General features: G+C 36.9%; 1 protein-coding gene across 6 annotated transcripts in view; it reads right to left on the bottom strand.

Moving 5' to 3' along the window:
* The window catches only part of fndc1 (fibronectin type III domain containing 1), an 87,332-nt gene that overhangs the window by 18,886 nt on the left and 42,892 nt on the right, over positions 1-25,554 (bottom strand). For 4 of the 6 annotated variants that reach the window (XM_069178874.1, XM_069178872.1, XM_015347861.2 and 1 more), the window contains 9 exons: positions 24,942-25,129; positions 20,653-20,760; positions 19,040-19,228; positions 16,666-18,524; positions 16,279-16,501; positions 15,670-15,785; positions 14,910-15,021; positions 11,928-12,302; positions 7,767-7,940 (listed from right to left, as the gene is read on the bottom strand). In XM_069178874.1, coding sequence (XP_069034975.1) covers positions 7,767-7,940; positions 11,928-12,302; positions 14,910-15,021; positions 15,670-15,785; positions 16,279-16,501; positions 16,666-18,524; positions 19,040-19,228; positions 20,653-20,760; positions 24,942-25,129 — 3,344 coding nt within the window. Of the gene's footprint in view, positions 1-2,108; positions 2,318-4,277; positions 4,517-7,766; positions 7,941-11,927; positions 12,303-14,909; positions 15,022-15,669; positions 15,786-16,278; positions 16,502-16,665; positions 18,525-19,039; positions 19,229-20,652; positions 20,761-24,941; positions 25,130-25,554 lie in introns of those variants that run through there. The other 2 variants (XM_069178887.1, XM_015347874.2) reach the window with 2 other exon arrangements.

The raw sequence follows: 25,554 nt of genomic DNA on the forward strand, positions 1-25,554 counted from the left end.
TTTTTTCTAATTATATAATGAGTATTTAAATATAGAGATATTGTACTCTATATTCACCCTATATACAGAAAAAAGAATTGCATTTTTTAAGCACTGTGTCTTTTTCATATTGATCATCTGGTAATATACTTCATCATGCTTTGTTTTCCATTGAAGACTGCAAACTTAACACGGTCTCAACCTAAACTGCTGCTTCTTTTATCTTTGTTTCTGTTTAACAATTTTAAATAATCTGTCACAATAATCTGTCACAAATACATCATCCACAAATACCAGAACATCTCATATCATATGACACATTTCTTTTCAGAAGGAATTTAAAATGGAATACCAATGGAATACAAATATATTTTCATAAAACACAGCTATGCTGTGTTGCGCTCATGAGAAACAATTTCTCATCCTCTATTTTGTTTTTCTTTTAGACACTTCATACAAACCTTCAGCAGCTGTTTCTTCCTAGAACAGGGATTTGAATTTGAAAGCAAGTAAATGTTCTGACAATATTTGGGACAGCATAATTTCAGCTCTCAAATTTCCTGATGTGAGCTTGATCCCCCACACAGGTTACAATTGTACAATAGTAATTCGTCTTTAACCTCTTGTGTACACTCGGTCCACTGGGGCACTGTAAGAACCTTTTTACATGCACAGACACTCCAGATATGGCTAGGTTAAGGAAAGTTTCTTTTTTTCCATTATTCCAGACAAGACAATTCCTTCCTCACATCTGATGCTCCTATCTTGGTCTTTCACAGAAGCAGAAATGGATCTGGTTATTGCAGCTGAAATGTTGTTGGTGATTTGTTGAGAACCTCCTCTTTTCCTTCCCAGATGTCACTTTATTTTCTCTACTGAAGTGGGAGTGGAAATAGTCAAGGAATGGAATAGTTATGCTAATGCAGTCATACCTTAATTGCACTATACATCTAAAACTATTTGTATCCTTTTGGAGTCCTCTAGTGAGAATGGGGACCACTGACAGATTGGAAGAGTAGGTACAGTAGGTGGGATTGTGCAGGATGGTGAAAAAGTTGCTTTTGTTTAGTATTTGATTTGCTATGTTAGTTCATTTTTTTTCTAAGATAAAAAACATAGGTTCTGCTGCATTTTTCTTGCCTTGTGTAGAATAATCCAAAGCATGAATAAACATACTGTTTGATTGTTAGCTAGCTTAAAATAGCCTGTGCTTTTTAAGTAACTGAAATCAACCAGCTGGAATTTTGTTTTGACTTAGGCAATCAGAGGAGTCATATTTGATAGGATTTAAACAAATCAATATCAAAAGAATGAAGACATGAAATTCTGCAGCGGTTTAATGAAATTTAATTCTGGGTTCATTCATGAAAATTGAATTTTACACAGTTTGTAAAAATATTTTAAGGTTTTAAATATGAATTTGAACAATTGCCTCACACTAATTCATAACACCTGGAATTGTTTAAATACATTGTGTAATAATACAAATGCTTTAACTGTATTTAAATTTATATTCTCATTTAATTTCTCACTGAAGAATTAGTTTTGACCAAATGTTATTTTACAACCTTCAAAATTTGCCATTTCTAAGGTGTATTTTGTGTAATGTTTTATACTCTAAGCAGAAATTCAATTCGAACTCATTAATAAACTCTTATGAATCCTGGGAATACTTTAGTTGACACAAGGTAAAACTAATATTAATTTAGATATATTATTCTACACTAAATAAAAAAAACAAATTATTAAATTGTACCTGTGCAGCAATCAAACAAAACTGTTTACTAACAAGGGAAGAGAGATACTGTAGGCTCAATCTTGAGACAGACTAAAAGGCAGATTACAGAACACCTATCTACTGTAGTTATAAATAACAAAATAAACACATACATATATATATATTAATGCATGGTCCGTTTTGTACAGCCAACCATTAAAAAAAAAAAAACTTTAAATACAGCATCTCAATATTTCTTATTTCCTATTTCCAATTCAAAACTTTTTGGTCAAATTTTAATAACGATGAAACCAACTATTGAATATAAAGGGATGTTGTATTTAATATCCCTAAAACACTAAAATATTGAGCTAAAAGTTTTACATGAACTGAGCTGAATGTGTACATACAGTAGCATGGATTGAATGAGAAGTGGATATGATGCAGACTTTGACCTTTTTGATGAAGTACTGTAGATTCAGATATGCTGTGCTTCAGAGAAACACTCATAATGAATGAAGTGAAGAAGAAACACATACAGTAAGTATGCTGTGGGTCATACTTAATTCAAGTCAGCAGCGGCAGGCAGCAGAAGACATCTTAGTGACCTGGCAGAGATACCTGACCAAGAGGTAGGAAGAGAGTTATTGTTTGCTCAAATTTGATAGAATGGATAAATGGATAGAATGAAAAACATGAGAAAGAAGAAGGAAAATCATACTGTAAGTTCTGGAAAGGCTGGGGCTGTAAGTGAGGTGGGGTTTATGCTTGACCACAAATGGAGGGAAAAAAGAGAACCAGAGAGAGCAAAGTGAGCAGGGTTAAGAGAAGAGAAGAGATAATGGAAAGGTAAAAGGGAGACAATGAATTCAAGAAGTACTGGAAAGAATTGCAGATGGCATTGTCCCTTCTTATCCGTGGATACTTTTGAGTTGAAAAAGCATGAAAGTTATGCCGGTCCTGGATTGTAGGAGACAAATGCAATAATAATGTCTTATTAATGCCAAGAGTGAAACCTGTCTGACTCCAACGAGACTGAAATACCAAGTGTTAGAAAAGCTGAACAAACACCATATGCAATCATATTTACTATATACAGTAAATAGGTGAGCAGAAATGCAACATTAATATTTGACCTCCTCCTGAACTTCTGTTAAATACTGTAATACCATTTATATTTGTAAAATGGTGATTTTGAATGTGTTCAAATTTTAGGTATACCTGTATACAGTTTTTTTTAATTGTATGTCTGCCCCTCCAGTCTCTGTGGTTAAGTTAATGAAATAACTTTAATAAGTGCAAATAACTGAATGTTTCAAACCAGGAATAAAAGGAATAAAAGTCCTTTGTATGTGTATAGTGCTGGTGATCTTTTGATTAGAAGGGGATAAGATGATGAAAGAAAAAGGCCTTAAACCACATTACCATATATTGAAGGAACAAAATATTGTAGGAAACTGTAGACAATACCAGTTTGATCTTAAAATATCAAGGAAAAAGTTCTTAAGAAAAAAATGTTGTTTATTTTTGCTATTAAGTACAAATCAGAGTTATCTGGCTTTTCCTGTTCCCCTGTCTGTTGTCCTGATTGTTTTTGTAATATAATAGCTGTTGAAATGCTGGGTAATTATTTTGCCAACATTTTTAAATGTTTGAAATAACAAATTGGAATACAATATATCACACTAAAAAATAAGGCCCTACAACAAGCTTCTGAGGTTTTGCTAGTATTTGTAATAAACACCTATATTCTTTTGTTTCTGATTTTACAAATCACTAACCTTCATCTCTAAATGAAAGGAACCCACTGTTTTGTAAAGAGACATTGCTTGAAAATGTATTTGACAACATTTCCCTCATTGGAGGGTGTTGCTATGCATGTACTTATGATTCATGTTTTACTATAGCTCTTTGCTTACAATGATTTCACTGTGCCTTGAACCCTAGTGAAATTTTATCACATACAGCACACTACATATTTTCAAGGTGCTTCTCTGATTAGTAGCATTCACCTAGTTTTTCTTTCCATCACAAGATATTTACTTACATTTTTAAAATCTACATTTTGATTAAATTCTTTAAAGGAACATAATGTCCTCCAAAATAAACGTAAGATTCAGTTTTTTATTTAGCCCTTGAGACAATCATGGATGTCACAATGTGTCAATTCTTCCTAATTTACTAGAAAGGATCTGAAAAAGCATATGTTTGCTAATTTTTTGGCAGTCGCTTGCCTCTTCTTATTGCCAACTCTTGATTAGAAGCTAGTCTAACTGAAGCAAGTGACTCACATCTCACAGAGGAGAATCAGACATTCTATGTTTTATGTGCCCTGGCTATGAGGCATAATTCTGCTGGACATTTGTATGAAACAATGAACTAAAAACAAAAACTGAAGTCACATTGCATTGGAAAAAAGTTCATTGAACCTACTCAGCTACTGACATGCGAGCTACAGAAAGCCCAATTTGGAAGAAACAGAAACACTGGTCAGACAAATAAAAGACGTGGAATCCTAGATGCATGGATATTAAATATTATACTCATAAATTATATCATATCTATCACACTAGCCTGAAGGAAAACACTGCTGTTGTCAGAGTTTTAAGAAAAATATTTTAATGGATTTCAGATGTGTGCAATGCAATAACCACAACAGGGGCAATCTATCACCTCTGCAGTTCTTTGCCAGTTCTCTTTGTAGCCTGGTGCCATTGGCTCCTGCTATCCCCATCCTTACCACAGATGTGTGAGTGGATGAGCTTCTTGATGATTCAGCATGCTGTGTTGAGATGATCTGTCTCTGCATATTTTCTGCCACTGATGGACCATTAATAAAGACAAGGGATATACCTATCAAATACACTTTCTTTTGCCAAAAGACTCCTATATAATAGACAAGCCAAAATAAGCACATTAAGCAATAGTGCAAGCTTGCAAGCCTTCTTACTAAGCTGACTAAGCCTTATTTAGATCTGCATTATTTTCTTTGCTATGCTGTGATACAGTGCCTTGATCATCTTAGAGATATATTAGCATTGAAACCATAACATTTACCAGAAAGGAAAAAAAAAGAATTCCTACTACTTTATGTTAATGTGTAAATGTTTGCTTTCTTAAAATTCTTAGGTCACCCAGCAGCATCTAACAAAAAAATGAAAGACTTGCCAATATTTTCACTTTTCTGCAGCCTGGAATCAGCTTCTTAGGTATTTTTTCCTGACTGCCGCACACTGAACCTTGAACAGGTGTTTCAGGTCATACTCAATATCACACACAAGCATGCGATCCAGCTGGTTCTGTTACATCCCACTTATCTTTCCTTCTCAACTATTGCCATGCAGTGTCTCCATCTGGTTCATTAATGCCTCTTCAGAATGTGATTCTCTGCAATGCTGGCTAAGCCTCAAGAATTTCCAAAGAGATTCTGCTTCAGAAGCTCTACAGCCCACTTCTGTTTTGCCCTCCAACCATTCTCACACCACTCCTGCTCTAGAGGAATATAGATTTTAAGCCCGTCTTACTTATTTACAACCTAAATGCTATCTTAGTAAACAATAGTTATCTCCAATAAAGCAACAAGTTCACCTGGTACTAATGCAAATGAAAGACATTAATGCAAGAACAATGTCTGGTCTGAACCCAATGTAGTGCAATTTCTTTAGTTCACTCCCCATTTATGAACAGGTGATACTCTGTTGCATATACTTAAGCACCTAATATTGTCTGATTTTTTAGTGTTGGAGCAAGTTTTAAGCCTGTCTCTTAAAAAGACAATTAATGGTGTTGTAATACTTGTAATTACTTTGCTTGAGTGAGACCAAAAAACATTGCCACATACAGAAAAAAAAAATACAATAGTCACAGTTACTGAACTCATTCTGCAGAAAGTCCTGAACAGTTTCTTTCAGCATTTTCACATTCTCTCTACCTGAAGTTCAACCCTTACCTTTTAACTGATACTATTTGACATTATGGACCCTTACTGAACTCACATCACTTTTATAGTAAAGGTATGCTATATCATTTCAGATATCACCAATGCATACAGAATTCCAGTATTCTGAAATGGTAGGAGCCTTATCCTACATGCAGTAATCCATCATATTGCTAAAAATACATCACAGTGTTGTGAAACACTGTCAAATATTACTGGATTCTTTATGAGATCTCTAATGTATGTAGCTTAATAGCCATTGTTCTGTCACATTAGTGGGTCCCGACTAGCTCTGTTGGTAGAGCATGAGACTCATCTCAGGGTAATGAGTTCAAGTCCCATGTTGGTTGCCAGGTCCTGCATGGTGGAGGTTGGGCACAAGGCTAACAACCCTGTCCCATAAAAAACAACTAATGTTACAGTTACAGCAACAGGATGTTGCTGCCCCTAGATGCCGGAAAGCATAATGAGCAAACATCCATCCACTATCACATTAGATATTGTGTTACAGGGTTTCTCAATTGCTTGAACACACTTTTTGTGTTTTTGGAGGAACTGCCTCAGAAAGAAACAACAGTACAATGAAATTTTGAACGGAATATGGACTGAGTAAAGGAGGTGAGGTACCAGTATGCACAGGTAAGATTTCTTCACAATAGATCTATTTTTATGCACCCATGATCACTGACTGCTGTGCTGCTCACTTTATTAATTAAGAGAATTATGGAACTTGAGGCCAGTGAAATACCACACATGTTTGTGTATGCAGTTGAATTAGGTCTATAGTCAGTTAGGTCTCCTGACGATAGTCAGGAGAAGAGGGAGGAACAACATTGTAGAAAGAGCCACTGTCAATGTGGTCAACACACATAACAACATGTGATCCCTAGCATCACAGTGTGTGCAGCCATATTTCTGATGTGAGCCTCAAGAAAAGCTAAGTAAGGCCTGGTCTGCCCAGCTTTGTGATTATTTGAGACAACATACTGTAAACTTTCATCATTCAGCCCTCATTAGACAATTGTTTGCAGAGCCATTATTGTACGTGTGCAAATGGAGTTCCTGCCTCCATTTCCCATTTTCCAAATCCATGAGAAAAGTTATTCATATGAACAGATGTTTCTTGACATCAACACTTCTTGATTCAGTAAATCAAGATTCAGATACACTGTAACAGACATTTTTCCTTGCTGTACAGTACTGGGAGGGAAAATATTACATCAAATGTTGGTAAACCATTTGTGAGTTGACAATTGTTTGTGGTCGTCTATGGTTGTCTGTGTTTATGGTTTGACGATTCTCTTTCTTTACTTTTTTGCCAACACCCAAATCACCCTGCAACTCATAGCTGGCAACCCACTGAAGCTTAGCAGGTGTGAGCCTGGTCTGTACCTGGATGGGAGACCTCCTGGGAAAAACTAAGGTTGCTGCTCGAAGAGGTGTTAGTGGGGCCAGCAGGGAGCGCTCACCCTGTGGTCTATTTGGGTCCTAATGCCCCAGTATAGTGACAGGGACACTATACTATAAAAAAGTGATCTTCTGATAAGACATAAAACCTAACTCTCTGTGGTCATTATAAATCCCAAGGCGTTTCTCAAAAAGTGTAGGGGTGTTACCCTGGTGTCCTGGCCAAATTTCTGTTTGCATTGTAACATAGGTAAACTTTAAAATTCTTTTAAAGTGTTTTCTGTGTCTGAGTGAAGTCATTTTGAAAAATTAACATACTTTAGGTCTTGATCCAATATTTATGGTTAAATATTGTTAAATCGCTGTATCAGACAGTATCAAACGGACACAGAAAAGGGGAACATTTGAGGTTATCCAGGGCATTTGATAGTTGTAATCAATATTTAGATTGACATTTTACAAGCATTGATAAAGAGGACTTTCATTAAATGACATAATAATTGGAGCAATTATTTGATTTGACATGTAGTACTGTATGTGTTCTGAGTGTCTTAGTTTTATGCCAATGATGTTATTTTAAAATCTGTGTTAAAACTTTAAGGTTTGTGTCAAATGTTTTGAAAATTGTTTAAACCTTTTCATGCAATTCAGAGAAACTATAAGATATTCACACAGACCTGGTATTGTACAAAAAATAAAGTACAGCAGCAAGCATTTGGAAAATACCTGTAAATCGAGGGTTTCCAGCTGCATCAAACCCTGAAGTAGGACCGTTGTTGAAGTGCATAGCTTCTGTGTATACTTCCTCAGTTTCTGTTGTAGTAGCTTCTGGTGGTTCTCTTGTAGTAGGTGTTGTTGGAGTTGTAGTTGGAGATAGAGTTGTCTGAACAAACTGAAATTCTTTAAAAAAAAGGAATAAACTTAACACATTACTATTGTGGTACAATTTCCTGAAATATCCTGGAATTTATCACCACTCTCTATAAATTATGGACAGATAATCCCAGCCCAACAAGGTTTCGTTACACTTCTGGTCTCAAGTGAGGACTAAATATTTGCATATGAAGTTGAAGTCAAATGTTTGGTCTTATTCCAATATGAAACTCCTGTTAATGTGCACAGCAAACTATGATGATTTTTCCCTTCGTTTAATTCTGTTGAAAAAATGTTGAATATATTTTATATTTTTAAAGTTTTATTTATTTATTTTTAAACTATATTTTAAATTATAAAATAAAAAATATTATATATAATATAATATTATAACACGTAAAACACATGGAACACCATTCCTAGTAAACTCAAAAGTTTTTTAATTTAAATATTCAAGTTTGATTGGACTAAGTTGAAGAAATTGTAATAACTGAATTAAGATTTATTTTGTGGAACATAGTAACACATGTACAGTACCTAATTAGGATGAGTGTAAAATGAATTGTAATTGGGAAATATGGTGTATACAATGTACATTCATTCTAGCTTTAATTATACACCATATAATTTTTTTGTGTAAGGTGACAAAACTATTAAGATATCATTACTGATAGAAATGACTTCTGGAAAAATACATTTTATTTGGAACATAGAGGAGGTGCTATACACTAGTGTACTTACAGTTTACTGTACTGTATATTCTGAGGTCAAATGTACTAGATTCCAGAAGTCAGTATGGAGTGTGATGCTCATTGAATTATTGAAAGCAAGTGAATACTATCGCATAGACCAAACAAGTGTCTGAATAAATATTCACAGTCATAATAGATACCAGTGCGTTGCTTTTGCTACTGGCAGTAAGCAGTTACAGATGTGGGCTTGACATGAAGGTCAGCCCAGTCCAGGAATTGTAATTCTAGCATGGACTGGTGGTGGGATGGTCTCCAGTACTGTCTGTCTGTCAGTTACAAACACTCTTGAACCTGTCTTTTAGTATCACTACAATCTCCTTCCAGGCTCACAATCCAACTACCTAATGAATTCCAACATCCTTTTCTCTGTTCTGTAGCATCTATCTTGGCATTCAGTAACCCCTTTCCAAATGAAGAAATCTAAAGTTTGATATAATATATATTTGATATAATTCTTTCTTTGAGGTCTTTACAGCATAACCTCACGAGACCTTGTGAACGTTTGGATACAAAGTGGTGTAAAATCTGAATGTAGGTACTGTAGGTGGCTCCCATATCCGAGCCACACCTCAGGCCAGAACTCATCCTGGTTTCCATGGCATTAAGTGAATGAGAGAGCTCATGACTCCCCACCGTGAATATTGCAGAGATTACCCACTATCAATGCATTTATACACCTGGGTGGTGTGATCTAACAGGGTAAGTTTTTAAACCTATCAGGGCTTCATCAAGGTACAATAGAAAGTCTGAAGCAGGGACCTGAAGCCAAAACTCATTACTTATGACACCAGAGACTTAACCACTAGGCCTCGGTGTTCACAAGAGCTGCATGTGCAGATAGTAAGACTTTCCACTGAGACATTAAACATGTACATTTTAAATGTATTTGCATATTTCCATACCTAACACCAGTACATTTTGCATAATAAATTTCAATATTTTGGCAATGGAAGCAATTATAACTTTTGAGTGGTGTCTCCTTAAGTTTGGCAGCTATAACAAATTGGAGCACATTGGTCATATTTACAATGTGATTCATAGGGCATACTTGTTTGGACACATAACAAGTAAAATATATAGCTTTCTACCCACATATTTGAGATAAGGAGTAACACTGTATACTGTACCACAATTGTTTGACCAAATTTGGTATCTCCTAAGTTTGAATATCTTTGTCCATGATGCCGATCCACTTCTACAGTACATGAAACTAAATGCTTGAAATGGCCACTTATTTGAGTTAGGGAAATATTTGCATTGAACTACAGAAACAAAAGTAAAAGGTAATTAATAATTGATTCTTACACTGAAAAACACATCTGTGACAGGGTGTGAACAGGAGCTTGTCTAGGTGGTTACAGCTGCAGGGAGTTGGAATCTTAATGGGCTGCATCTGTGAACTGCCCTACATAAACATCCTGTCTGAAAGAAGTAAAATTGTATCTAAAAGTAAAAATGTGCGTTGGATGAAAGCGCTCCTAAACCTGCAGGATTATTGTGTTTGTAGTCAATGAGGTAAAAGGTATGGCAGGGCAGTCAAGTGCTGTCAGCTGCAGATGCCATAGGAAAGCAACAGCTACTGGCTAAAGACACTGGAGAAGAGGCTGGGCAGCTGCTGTGGAGGTTAATCTGTGGGACTGAGGTCCCTTGGAAGTCTCAGGGACACCGTTAGCTGGAAGAACTTTGGACGTTTGCATGTTTAGTATTGTGGATTGAATAGAGCTCTGGGAGAAGAGCCTGGTGAAAAGCAGCCCTACAGGCAGCAGAGGCTGACAGCTGCGATTGGCAGAGATGTAGCAAGGTTGAGGAGAGGACTTGCTGCAGGCTGCTGCAGAAGCAGTTTGTGTGTACAATGTATACTTGTGTCTGGGACGAAATACTATGAAATAGCACAATTGCAGGTGGAGAACAACAGAAATATGAATCACCTGAGGGTTGATGAAGAGAATCAAAATCAGTGATATCACCAGGTTAGTATTACAGTACTTCTAGGCTGTGTTTTACAGTTTAGATATATTTAGTTGTGAGAAATATTTAATATTTTGAAGATTATTACAATACTTTTAGATATATTTCTGAATTATCAATATTTTGGTCACATGATTTGCATTTAATATTCCCTTATTCTGCCAGAAGATAAGATATTTTAAGCGTCCTGCTAGGGAGTCAGCAAGGCTGGGTAATTAAGCCAAAATTCTGTGTGGTCCACTTGTTTGAGGTAGTTGGAATTGAAAATATTTTTTAGGCGCTTCCTCTGTGGTCAATGTAAGTTAACACAAAAATGTTATAATGGATGGCAGATCCTAATGTTTATTTTGTAGTGAACCAGGAACAATATATTTTTTTCGATTTAGGATTTAATTAAAATTGCTTGATTATACCTTTGGGTATTTTATTTAACATGTACAGTATATGGAAGAAGTTAACCAAACATTACAAGAGTTAATTCACACAGGTTAGGAGCTCCATTAAAGTATTATTGAAAGGAGAATGCACCTGTTCATTAAATCCCTAGCCATATTTAACAAATAATTTGTTTATATAACAGTCTTTAATTCATGCCATCTTGTTTTTCTGGTATTCCTCCTGCCTTCATATAGTGAATCTCGTCTAGGGTAAGGGTGGCATTAAGTGCCAACTACCTTTGTTGATTGGTAGAGTACTTTGGGACAGGCAAACAGTGTAATCCTTTCTTTCTGTTTTAAAGCCTTCAAATACAATGTAAATAAAACAAAGGTCAGAAGAGAAATTATGTGGCAATGCATTTCAAACTGAATATGGGCAGTAGTCCTTTTCCTAAAGGGGTCTGAGAATATGTACAGAAAATATTTCTGTACACATTAGACTTCTCAATTAAAACCGAAGCTATTTTTAAATATGAATGGTGTTGTAGGCTCCTTTGTGGTTATCTCAGTGATGGTTGGAATAATTGTTAGTTTTATGTATTAAACATTTTTAGCAGGCATAATAACGTGCTGTTTCATTTTTGTTTCATTTGCTCTGTCCAATGTTTGTACTATCTGTTCACTGTTCACGAATATGTTTGTATATACTGTATACATGTTTATTTTAAATAATACTTTCATTAATGAGTATTTGGTTAGAAACATAAATTGTTCACCCAAGCATTCATGGGGTAAATCATTTTTTGGGGAAAAGTAACCATATCATGAACTGTTCTACAGCAAATAAATCCCATCATATGTATATCCAATTAGTTCTGATTTTGCACAACTGAATAATATATTTCTAGTGTTCCTACCTTCAGGGTAGCAATCAAGTATGCCATCTTCTCCAAGCAATGGATATCCTCTCTCATCTACCTGGGAATAGGTCCCAGGTGGGCAAGTGGGGAAAATGAATGGTGTCGTAGACTCCTCTGTGGTCATCTCAGTGGTGGTTGGAATAGTTGTTGGTTCAGGAGTGGTTGTAGTTGTTGCAGCAGTAGTAGTGGTCGTTGTAGTTGTGGTTGTAGTTGTAGTCATTTTTTGTGTTGGTTTTATAGGGTCCAAACCTACTAATGGTTTTCCTCCTACTGCTAGCAGCTTATCTTTAGGATTGACCACTGGTCTGCTGTCCCTCCCATGTCCAAAGAGAGCAAGCCCATCAGGACTCACCAGTGGAGTTCCTTGATCATCTGAGGACAACAGACAATATGAGAAGATCCCTTGAGATGTCAAGACTTGCATTTGATTTTTTCTTCACCACTGACATTAGATCTGGAACAGCCTAATGAATCTTTGATTCTTTCTACATTGTTTCCAGACACATTTTTCTTAACTCTAATGAAGCTAAGCAAAACACATACAGGGAATTTCTTATGAAGTATAAACTCTATATAGAAATATACACTCTGCTCCTAGGACTGACACTAACATACTATGCAAAATTAAAAATAAAGTTAATGAAAAGCAGGAAAAATTACCATGTATATGAACTGAAATTATATTTACTGTATATATACTGTAGATATCAGCCATTGCTTAACTGGTATTTAGAGTAAAAGTTTATGAACTCTGAAACTGGATGAAAGGTGACAAAAGTATTCACCCTATTTATTTGTGTGTGTGATGTACATTTGAATGTGCACCTTAAATGGATTATTAATTCTGTTTTGAAATTTGGAATATACAGTGCCTTGCAAAATAATCCAGACCCTTGCACACATTTCACATTTTGCTTCATTAAAGCTTGCAGACATTACACTTTGAAGTAGCAATTAATATTTTTTATAGCCACAACCTACTGCACACATCCAAAGCACAAAATATTTAAAAGAGGTAAACACCTCTTTATATAGTAGAAAGTAATAGATATAATAATAAATTATTTTCATTTCATTCAATAGAATAAAAGTCATGAGTGAATAAGTATTCAAATCTTGTGCTGTACGAAAATTAATTTAAGACCTTTGAGCAGGTACAGTAGCTGCATCGGGATGAGATGTCTTTCTGCAGTAGAAGCTTCAAAACCCCTTTCTTTCTGATCTCATCATTTATCTCTTACAGAGGAGGTGTTTCAGATCTTCTGTTACAGAAAGACATCTGAAACCAAAATTATCCTTAAACTTGGATCACACCTTCCCACTCCTCTCAATGACAGACGCATCTCCTTCAAAATCCTTTCTGTTCAATTGCAGATTTTTGCTTTCCACACCTCACCTCCCATTCTCCCTGGGTTTGGACACTCATTCTCACCTGCTTTATAGCCATTTCCTCCCTGTTTCCCACTCATTCTTACCTATTCTGTCTTTTGTTCTCCTATATTTTATTTATCTGCTACTTTCCCTCTCTTCCTCACATCTGAAGAAGGCCCCAGCTGAAACATGGTGTTTCTTTTCTTTACCTTTAGCATAGAATGAACCTTTGCATATCCATTTAAATTATTGTAGACGTACCAGTTTACCTTAATCAATCACATAATTATTTGAGTGGCCTCTGTGTGCAATAATAATGATTCTCAAGATGTGAGAATAAAAACACCTGTTTCTGTGAAAAGGTTACAAAACATCTTGAACTCTCTGAATGCCAACTATGAGAGCACAGCAATTTCACCTTCAATCACCTGACAAGTTATAAGAAAGTAAGTACTTTCCAAATACAAACATCCCATCCAAACACTGACTAGATCTGGTCTTCTTTCAAACTAAGCAGCTGGTCAAGAAGGACAAATTCCACTATGAGGTCAATGACAGCTTTGAAAGAGTTACAGTATAGTATTTAATGGCTGAATTGGAAGAAAATGTCCGTAAATCCACAATATCATGGTCTCTCTACAAAACTGGCCTGTATTGCAGAGTGGAAACATCCATTTCAAATCCCACATGCACTTTTCAACTAATGATTTATGTCATGTTCCAAGCATGGAACAAAATGTTCTGTGGTAATATCAGACAAAATTGTAAAGTTTTGGTGCAATTGCAAACTGTTACATTTGGTGAAGAACCAATATGGGGAAATACCCAGCCTTGTCAAGCATGGTGATACTGGTCCTCAGCAGGTGCTGTAAAGCACGTTTAGATTAAAAGAAAACTTGATTGATCGAAATACAGGTACGTAAATACTTGAGGTACTGTAAACCTGTTTCAGTCTGCTAAAGCCTAAAACTGGGGTATGAAATAAACCTTTCATAAGGACAATGGTCCAAAGTACAAGATCAGAATTACTGTGAAGTGTTTTAAGAATAAGACAGTGAACGTCCTTGAGTGGCCCAGTCAAAGTCCTGACTAGAATTCTATTGAGAATCTGTGGAAAGACTTAAAAAGTTGTGTCCATAAGTAATCCCCAGGCAACCTGGGAGAGTTTGAGCAAATCTGCAAGGAAGAATGGGCAAAAATCACATTAAGCTGCTAATCATAGTTCCACCAAATATTGGGTTCAAGGGTCAGAATATTTATTGCTATTAACATATCTTTCCTTCTCCTTTGTAAATGTTGATATTTACTGTTACTTATATTACCCTTAGTAAGTAATATAAGTAACAGTAACCATAAGTATTTAGGCCCACATTTTGAATTAATTAATATTTAAAAAATGTGTATGCATCATTTCGGAATTTTTATAATGGAATTCCAAAAATGAATATTTTTACAAAGCACTTTATATATTAAAAGATATATTCAGAATATGTTTTTATATTTTGTTCCATTCAGGTAAACACTGAGTAAACCCAGGACAATACCACATGGCCGCACAATACGGTTCCTGTATTCTCCCAAAAAAATTGAAAAATGTATTAAACAAACCAAAAATTGTGCGTCCGTCTTCTCCAAGTACCACTCTACGAGGACGGCCCTTTGAGTCCTGCAGAATTCTTCCCTCTTGGTTCATTAAAAATCCTTTGTCAAAGTCCACTATCTGTCAAAAATACAAATGTTGATTTGTACAGAACATAACCTGTGTGCATGTAAGGCAATAGTTTCAGATTGAAACAAAAGATATGAGGATACTGCTGAAATGTATTTAATGAGGAAAACTGACACCCAAAAACTAGATTTGAGTATTTTAATTGATTCTTTAGATATCAGTGATATGGCTTTACCTACTTCAGCAGGGGGCAGCCCCCATTGCTCTATCCCCATATAGTGAAAGGAGTGAACCAGGGGGTAGCTGCAAAGACGGGAGTGTGGAGGGCTGATATACAGTAAAATGCATGATAGAAAATCAAAAAAGGCAAACTTTTCTCACATCATATACTGTATAGATTTAAAGAAAAAAAAACAGAAATGATATGATTTTGAACAGCTAGCTGAAGAGTTAAATGGTTGTTTTCATACACCCCGAATTTCAGTTTACAATTCCATTTTAAAAGGTTTTTAAGGGTTTCAACTTAAAATTCTGTTTTAAAGGGTTTCTGATAACAACCAAATAAATGTGAACATTGGAAATGCCCCGCATCATGCAAAGGACATTGTACAATTACTAGAGACATGCAGCATTTGCTTGAACAATGGAAATGAAATTCCACAAAGTCAGAAACAACAGAAAAGACATCTGTATGCTCACCCATTTAACACCTTCTGGTCCAGTGATTAACCTACGACCTTCTTGCTTGACTTTAGCATCTGAAGTGGACACAACTTTCCCATTTGTGTTTGTGAGATTTGGTCTGCCATTTTTCCCTGGGAACAGAGTAAGTGACACAATACGTAATCAGTTTCAGGAGTATTATGTTTAGAGATTGTAAGATTGAAAAGTTGAAAAGTTAAAAAACAATGAGAATGAAACACAAACGTTTTAAATGAAACTCAGTTTAAACAAAATAAGGAAACAAAGAGGAAATAGTAAGATAACGAGAAAGATTTGAACCATTTTTCTATGTGACAGAAATTGTATTAATTTGAATAAATAGAGGAACAACTTTTCAATGCTTCCAATTTATTTCTCTTTGTGGAAAAGTAAAGTATTTGAAAGTAAACTACTAAAACTACAACATTATTGGGTGTGAAAAAAAAAACAACCAATGTCAATACAAAATTATTTCCTTGATATAAGTTATTTAAGAATACATTTTGAATTCAATGTGGAGAATTATTTAAATATAGTCTGCCTTGTGAAAAACATTACAAAAAAACAGTAAATATGAAACTTGGTCAATTAAAAATACAGTATTACCTTGTGTGTAGCTAGGTTTCAAAGCACTGGAGGGAGTTTTTACCCGTGTGGCAACATCCATGCGGCCAGGATACCGTACCCTTGTACCTTGATTAGGTTCCCGAATCGGTGGTAAATGCGGTAGTGATGCAGAAGATGACTGGGATGAAGAGGTTCTTGGTACTGAAGAAGAAGCTGTGTGCTGTCTTTCACTAGACGTATGGCTGGAGGTTACATAAGGCAGCTGAGGAGATGAAACCCGATAAGATTCCACATTAAAAGGTGCTGCATTTAATTTAATAAAGAAATGAGCAATAAATGCAGTGTAAAAGAATAGACTTTTAAAAAACCTGAAGAAGAGGCAGAAGTAAAGCCTGATGATGAAGAAATTGGATTCCAGGAACCTACCTTTGAGTAATCTGAAGGAAGCAAACTTTCAGAATCCCTGGAGCCAGACTGGCGGTTTATAAACATGGGAGACCTTGATTTCCCATTGAAACCTCCAGCAGGCCGCTGGGGAACTGACTGGACAAAAGGTAAGTGTGCTTTTCCAAAACGTGGATTTGGTTTTTGAGGTTTTCTTAAAAATGAGGTAGTTACTTGGGGTTCTGCTGTCGTTGAAACTAGTTTGTCAGTTGTATCATATAGTTCTTTGCTTCCGTAATAATCATAATCATCATCTTCGTCCTTAGATTTTGGATGGATGGGATTATCAGAATCTAAATGTCCCTGGGATGGAGGTGAGGAACTGGAATCTGAAGGGATAACAGGATTTGAAGACTCACTTATAACTGCAGGATGTCTTTTTGAGGAACCGGTAGAAGCATGCTCTGATGGAAAAGAAATGGGGACTTTTGGCTTTTCATTTGTTTCTTGTGTCACGGAAGCACCTGAATCTGTGTGTGCCACATTTGATTCTGATGTCTGGGACCTTGTTGAGGATGATGGAACTCTACGTTGCCCAGAAGATGTATTCAATTTTGTTTCCTGTTTAGGGAAATGCCTGCGTAGCACACTGAACCTATTACTAGACAATGAAGGTGAACGAGTACGTTCTGAAGTTAATATTTTGGCTTCAGTATGAGTTCCTGTTGATGGGGATGAGCTATGCTTGTCATTTGAAGTAACAAATTCTTTGGTGCCCAGACGTGAAGTCTGGGCACCCCTATCATAATCAGGTGAAGGAGTAGAATATGACAAGGAGGAAGCTGATTTTTTCTCTTCTGTTTCAGTCTCAGTGCTTTCATTATCTTGATAATTGTCTTGTGGTTTTGTCAAGTGCTGACTATGTGATGAACGGCTTTGAGGATTTTGTGCGCCTGTTGACAAGGTAGATTGAGACACGGTTGAAGAAAGATCAGGTTTTAACCGACTGTTTAAAATCCTGCTAGATCCTATTTGTTCTGGAGTAGTTTCGGGCTGGGCAGAGCCTCTAGACTCTGTGTAACTAGGCCTAGATTGGCTTCCCACTGGTCTTCGGCCATTAATGAAACCAGAACCCATTTGACGATTAGCTGGAACAGCTACACGTCCTCCCTTTGGAAACAACACAGAAGAATTTAAAGGTTTTTTAGAAAAAAAATTTTTGGAAGAAGGGAATGACGGTACTTTTTCTTTATCATGGTCATCTGGTTCCCTTCTGTTGGGATAAGAGCTATCAGTGTGGATCTTTCTTGTAAAATCAGATTCCTGAGCATTGGACTTAGTGGAGGGGGGGTCCTCTTTCTCTTTAGAAATTTTCGAGGGGGAGATTGCTTTGGGCAAGGTAGCTGGCCTTCTCATTTTGTTTGTACCTGTATTTGTGGGAGAGATGGGCCTCTGTGGTCGTGTTTTGGACACTGATCCAGGGGAAATTTTATCTGATTTAAAAGAACTTTCTGATGAGGAATCATCACTGGTTGTTGCTGCATTGTTTTGTTTTGTGTGCTGAACACGTTTCTCTTCAAAATGTTCATCCACCTCTTCCTCTAAATTCTCATCTGAATCTGAATGAGGTCCTTGTCCAATTAAATCCTTAGTTTCATTGTCTTTGTTTTGAGAAGAATGGGATGTTCCAGGTTTGGGAGAAGAAGCTTTCACAGGCGTATATGAATCAGGTTCCTCAGGTTCTTCTGTGAATCGAGAACCAGTTTCTGGCAGCTTAGATGTAGAATGGGACCAAGGTACTTTTGAAGATGAAGCAGGATTTGAAGATGTCCTGAACGTACTCTTCTTACGACCATCTGGGACTTTGGAGTGTTGAGATGATGATGAACCAATAGTGCTAGCTGGCAAAAAATGAGATTTTGTTTAGTATTCAGCATATTAAAATGAGAAAATGACAAATTAATTAAGGCTACAAGCACACTAAAAGTTGGAAAGGATTTTATAACACATTTATTATACATACTACATTGTATTTTAATCTCTTTAAAATACTAATAAATTATATAATACATACTGTGCGGTGCTGGTTTGAATATTTAATTGATGTTGGTGTGTTGCAGTAAATATTAGTATAATAACATTTCTTGGATATTCAGAAAACTGAATCAATATTACATGTCAGAAGCAGTCTAAATTATTTTAATCATTAAGTCCTCAGTTTCACACAAGATGAATCACAAAACAAAAATCACAAGAGGTTACAAATTTGATACATTAAACAAGGTATAATGTTAAGCAATGTCACATTCCAGTCAGACAGGCATCACATTGCAGCCAGCAAGTGAAGTAAGGAAGGTCTATGAAGCAAAGAGAAATCTGGACGCCATACAAAGCAACAAATAAGAAGGATTCTTACTTGTTGGCATAGCGACACTGAAGGCTTTGCTCTGAGGACCTTGTCCTCTCCTGTTTGCTGCGCGAATTTTGAAAATGTAGCGGTCACCAGGCTGCAGACCATCGATTATGGCAGAGGAGGTGGTTCCAGGATAGGTAATGGACTTTGTTCCAAAGGGTTTGAGAGCGGGGGCGTATGAAAGAATGTATTCTGAAATGATTGGGCAGACAGTTGGAAGATGGAGACTATAAGGGCAGGATGAATTACAACTTGCATTACTAACGTTAAAATTAGCAATGCATGTCAACAGATGAATTCTAGTTCATGCTGTATATTGTAAAAACCCAACATTGGAAATGGTATTTTAAAATAATTAGTGTGCTATTTAAAAGACACGTAGAACCTTTAACACAAAAATATTTCTGTCCAAATATTTTTTCCAAGTTACAACACGATATACATCATGCCACACAAGTCTTTATATTATATGTACTATATCAGGATATTAGTAAAAAAGTCCCATTCCCCTTTAAATTAATTTTAAATGCATTGGCTCATTATATTAGATTGCATGATCAAGCATAACCCCATTTTGTTAAGTTGCCAGGAAAAAAAAATACTGTAGTAGTTTTTTTTTATTATTATTGTAAACAGCATCTGTCAAATCCGAAGGATTTAATCATTTCTGAACTTTTATCCCTGACTTTTCATGTATTGTACAAACTGTAACTAATAAAATCCAACTGTTTTTCAAAAAACATTTTTTTATCTCAATTTGCTACAAGTTTTTGGCCATCGGCCTGTTGAAGTAGCACTAATACCAATAAAAGCAAAAGTCCAGGAAAGCATTACTGAACATATTTTCCACTGGTGTAAGCATTTTACATAGATAAAAATCTTTCTGTTTTACTATTTCATATGCAATTATAAATATGATTCCATTCTAGGTGTGTATGACATATAGTCAGAGGCATTAAAATGAAACAGATTTGATCATTTGCAAAGTGATCTGGTGCAGTGGAGCATGTCTGTAAGAGCTTGCCCTGGGATGCTTTCCTGTCAGCAATGTCTTGAACTCCAGGGAAGGATATGCATATTGACATATGGCTAATTTCCTTATGTGGTTACTTTCCCCACGACACACTGCACAAGTATGAAGGAAAGGCTAGAAGGGAACATAGTAAATTTTACATAAATGTTGTCTTTCCTGTGAAAACACTAAAAATGTTACATACAGATGTATGATGAATATATCAAATACAAATGCAAGAAGTATACAGTATACAAGCAAAACACATATAATCAGACTTCATGCAGTATTGTTTAACATTAAAGTGAATGTGTACCGATACTTATAAATTGTAAATTGTAAATTAAAATCACGAGGCTGTATACACTGTAGGTTTTTTCTAATATGATATGATGTATAAAGCAAAGATTACACAAGATTAATTCATTATATCTACATCATTGCTCCTGATCATTCAGGATTTTGTCTGGCAAAGAGGAAGATTGAAAGGCACCAATGTAAAGTAGTGTCACCTACAAGACAAGTTGTTGTACATTTGTGCTTCATTGTATCGATACTTTTTGGAGAAAAGCTATTTATAAAGTAAGTCAGATATTATGCCTACCTCTTATTCTTCCATTTGTTTCCTGGGGTGGATCCCAAGATGCAGTTGCAGCAGTACCTTTTCCCTTCAAGGGCTCAACATAAAAGTTTTCAGGTGCACTTGTCGGGGCTGTAAATATATATAAAAAGCATAACTAAATGTTTCATGTGTTAGAATCCCACACTCAACATAGGCATTGTGCACAAACTTCAACGTGGTGATCCCCTTTGAAGTGGTGTGGCTTGCACACTGTTGCAAACTGACATGCGGCCGAGCTTTGACACCTTAATTTCCATTCTCAAATGCTATGTTCCCAAAGCACATCATTCACCCCTTAAATGCAGAAAGAATCACTTCCCTAGAAGTCTCTAGAGGGCCGAAGTTTGCACTCCATTCCAGACAACACTCTAGGACCTCTCCACCCCAGGACTCCTCTTTCTCATTCTGAATTCAGTGTGATTTTAACTTCCTTGAGATGTTGATTTAGGAATCTCTAGTTAGTGCTGTTAACCTTTTTGGCTGAAGTCCTGCCAGAAAGAAAGAAAAACATTTCCACCTGGAAACCCTGGTTCTGCTCATGATGAACCAGAGTTTCTGGAAACTTGGAGTATGTGCCAGCAAGTGTCAGTGTTGTCCTGTTTGTTCTTAAAAGACGGGGTGGGGAACTAATAACAAAAAATGGTACTTTATATTGACCCAATTCCAAGGATTTTGTGAGTCTGACTGGATTATTAGCGAACTCTCAAAGAGTTAGGACATCAGGAGTGCTTTGGTGCTTTCTCTCTAAGAACTCTCAAGACTTGAGCATCTCACAAAGCTGCCCCGACTGATTCCATATGTGTCTGTCCTTCTGTTCATACTGTTCGCACTAGGAACTCCAGCCTATCACAAGAGAGGTAGTTTCAACCTCATTGTTCACTCCTCCTTTTCTGAATGATGAGTATGATATTTGAAAATATCAGGTTCACAAATTTGCTTTAACATATGTAACAGCAGATTGTAGAGTGCAGTCACTCAACTGAGTCTTAAAATCATCAGTAAAACTAAAGCATTTAAATTGAAACCTCTAGTGGTTATTAAACAGTATACTGTAATATATTATTATGGCTGCACAGGTGTCAAAATAACATGTTTACTCAGCTGTAGTTCAGCTTCCAGCATGTGCCAACATTTATGTGCCTCAAATTATACCAACTGCTCAGCTATATTTGTGACATTGAGGTTTTAATTATTAATTTCAATTATTCCATTTCCCTCCTTATTCTTTATTTTCCCACCACCCCCTTATTTGTAACTTATCCCTGTATACAGTACATACATTACAGAAAAGATGGTATTTCTTGCCACTACAAAATATAAAACTGTGCCTCCCCTGTCTCCTACAGTTGGTTTTCTCCTACCAGTTCATAGAATCCACAATGTCCTCTATCTAGGTTTCTGTAATGAACTGGCTCTTGCTTGACACATCTGACCAGAATATACCTTCAGTCCTACGTACAGACCATCTCTGCATCTTGGTAGATAACAAGAAAGTGTGTTTTGCCATGAGACTTTGCCTTCTAAATCAAAGAAGTAATGGTGGGATCTCATTGTTTTCCTGGAGATACTGTCATCCTCCATTTGAGATTCTTCTGGTTAAAAGGTTGCACTTCCTCATGACCCATTTTTTTACCCATTTTTTGGCAGACACGTCAGATTACAGGGAGGGCTCCAGGCTCAATGCCCCTCTACCCCCAACTTGATAGCCCCTAAGCACTCTTTAGCCACACTCTGGTCTAACCAAACCCTGATGTCACTCAGCTAATGGAGGATGGAGGCCTTCCAGCCCCCCTACTTGTGCTACGCTTTTTCCACCTACTATATACCCTACAATAGCACTGATTCTCATACAGTGCCTTGCGAAAGTATTCGGCCCCCTTGAACTTTTCAACCTTTTGCCACATTTCAGGCTTCAAACATAAAGATATAAATTTTTTATTTTATGTGAAGAATCACCAACAAGTGGGACACAATTGTGAAGTGGAACGAAATCTATTGGATTTTTGAAACTTTTTTAACTAATAAAAAAATGAAAAGTGGGGCGTGCAAAATTATTCGGCCCCCTTGCGTTAATACTTTGTAGAGCCACCTTTTGCTGCGATTACAGCTGCAAGTCGCTTGGGGTATGTCTCTATCAGTTTTGCACATCGAGAGACTGAAATTCTTGCCCATTCTTCCTTGCAAAACAGCTCGAGCTCAGTGAGGTTGGATGGAGAGCGTTTGTGAACAGCAGTTTTCAGCTCTTTCCACAGATTCTCGATTGGATTCAGGTCTGGACTTTGACTTGGCCATTCAAACACCTGGATACGTTTATTTGTGAACCATTCCTTTGTAGATTTTGCTGTATGTTTGGGATCATTGTCTTGTTGGAAGATAAATCTCCGTCCCAGTTTCAGGTCTTTTGCAGACTCCAACAGGTTTTCATCCAGAATGGTCCTGTATTTGGCTGCATCCATCTTCCCCTCAATTTTAACCATCTTCCCTGTCCCTGCTGAAGAAAAGCAGGCCCAAACCATGATGCTGCCACCACCATGTTTGACAGTGGGGATGGTGTGTTGAGGGTGATGAGCTGTGTTGCTTTTACGCCAAACATATCGTTTTGCATTGTGGGCAAAAAGTTCGATTTTGGTTTCATCTGACCAGAGCACCTTCTTCCACATGTTTGGGGTGTCTCCCAGGTGGCTTGTGGCAAACTTTAGACGAGACTTTTTATGGATATCTTTGAGAAATGGCTTTCTTCTTGCCACTCTTCCATAAAGGCCAGATTTGTGCAGTGTAAGACTGATTGTTGTCCTATGGACAGACTCTCCCACCTCAGCTGTAGTTCTCTGCAGTTCATCCAGAGTGATCATGGGCCTCTTGGCTGCATCTCTGATCAGTCTTCTCCTTGTCTGAGCTGAAAGTTTAGAGGGACGGCCAGGTCTTGGTAGATTTGCAGTGGTCTGATACTCCTTCCATTTCAAGATGATCGCTTGCACAGTGCTCCTTGGGATGTTTGAAGCTTGGGAAATCTTTTTGTATCCAAATCCGGCTTTAAACTTCTCCACAACAGTATTACGGACCTGCCTGGTGTGTTCCTTGGTCTTCATGATGCTCTCTGCGCTTTCAACAGAACCTTGAGACTATCACAGAGCAGGTGCATTTATACAGAGACTTGATTACACACAGGTGGATTCTATTTATCACCATCAGTCATTTAGGACAACATTGGATCATTCAGAGATCCTCGCTGAACTTCTGGAGTGAGTTTGCTGCACTGAAAGTAAAGGGGCCGAATAATTTTGCACGCCCCACTTTTCATTTTTTTATTAGTTAAAAAAGTTTCAAAAATCCAATAGATTTCGTTCCACTTCACAATTGTGTCCCACTTGTTGGTGATTCTTCACATAAAATAAAAAATTTATATCTTTATGTTTGAAGCCTGAAATGTGGCAAAAGGTTGAAAAGTTCAAGGGGGCCGAATACTTTCGCAAGGCACTGTAAATATTGGACTACACTGTATAGGATGTCCGGCCAAATCTTTGTACCAGGGGCCAAAACCCAGGTGCAGCACTCACATACACACTGACTGACTAAGTGGCTCATCCAAGACAATCCACTTGGCCTGCAAGAGCTCCTGGCTTCTTCCTTCCACTGGCCTGAGAACACAACCACCTATAGTGCTCTCTAAATCAGAGACAGTAAGTTATGGCTTCCATTAAGGATCTTTGACTGGTAAACTTTGAAACTCCACATTAGTTGGTTTGTATAGTCCATGCATGAGGAATGCAATGCGGCCCTCTGTGTGAATTAGGACCAACATTCTTCTTCCCAATCCCTTCTTGACTTTGACTTTGACTTCTGCCTACTGTGTCTTGCAGTGGTGCCGATTCTAAAACAGGGTGATGAGCTTGTTATGATCTTTACATTCTGGAGTTTTCAGCTGTTGCCCTATTAGCACAACTGTGTTCAATTTATGCTGCCTGATTGCCAGAGGGGTCTGTAGTAATGTTGTGTACAGTATATAACATGCTTGCAATGGCACAGCGGTGATTGATTTAATAAACAGCCATTTTTTAGATGCCTCGCATCTTTTCAGGTATGCAACAGAGCTGTCTTGAAGGAGAAGGGCAGAGCCAAGTGACAGGTTCACTGAACTTTCTATAGTCATTGACAAATGAAATATGGAATCCTATGCTTAACATTTTTTAAGTTTGTAATACAACAAAAAACTATCACATTACATTCATTTAGAAATTAATCTTAATTATGATGGTAGTTTATAAACCTACCAGATTCAGGAGTCCTTTGAAAAACTGAAACACTCCATTTGCCATTCCTCTCTCGCTTTGAAATTCTAACAGAAAACTCGTACATTGTGTCTGCTATCAGATTCTCTATCAGGGCTCGTCTCTGTGTGCTCTCTTTGTAATCCCACCTGGCTGATTCTCCCTTCTCTCTGTACCGAACTGTGTAGTGTCTTCAAAGACAAGAGCAAACAGAAAAAACACTATGAGATTTAAGTGAGAGAAATATCAAACCAGCTTATTAAATTGTGGCTAGTTTATTAAAAAGACTTTGGCCCACTTAAACTGACCGTATTTCAGTCAGTTAGAGAACATACAGTACAGCCTCATTAATTTTTATTTCATACTGTATACAGTGGGTATAGAAAGTCACCACCCCACTTCAAAATGTTTATTTACAAATTGTACCTTGCAACATCCAAGTGAAAAAAGAAAGCAGAATTTCTGAAAAAAATATTTAAAAAAAAGTAGAATAACTGGGTTGGATAAGAGAACACCCCCCTGAGTTAATGCTTGGTGGAAGCATAGAGACTACCCAGTAAGGAAGAAGGATTGGAAATCAGCATTAATTTCATCCCACACCATCCCAATTCCTACC

This window comes from Lepisosteus oculatus, chromosome 2, assembly GCF_040954835.1.
Source record: "Lepisosteus oculatus isolate fLepOcu1 chromosome 2, fLepOcu1.hap2, whole genome shotgun sequence".
In the NCBI taxonomy this organism is placed as follows: Eukaryota; Metazoa; Chordata; class Actinopteri; order Semionotiformes; family Lepisosteidae; genus Lepisosteus; species Lepisosteus oculatus.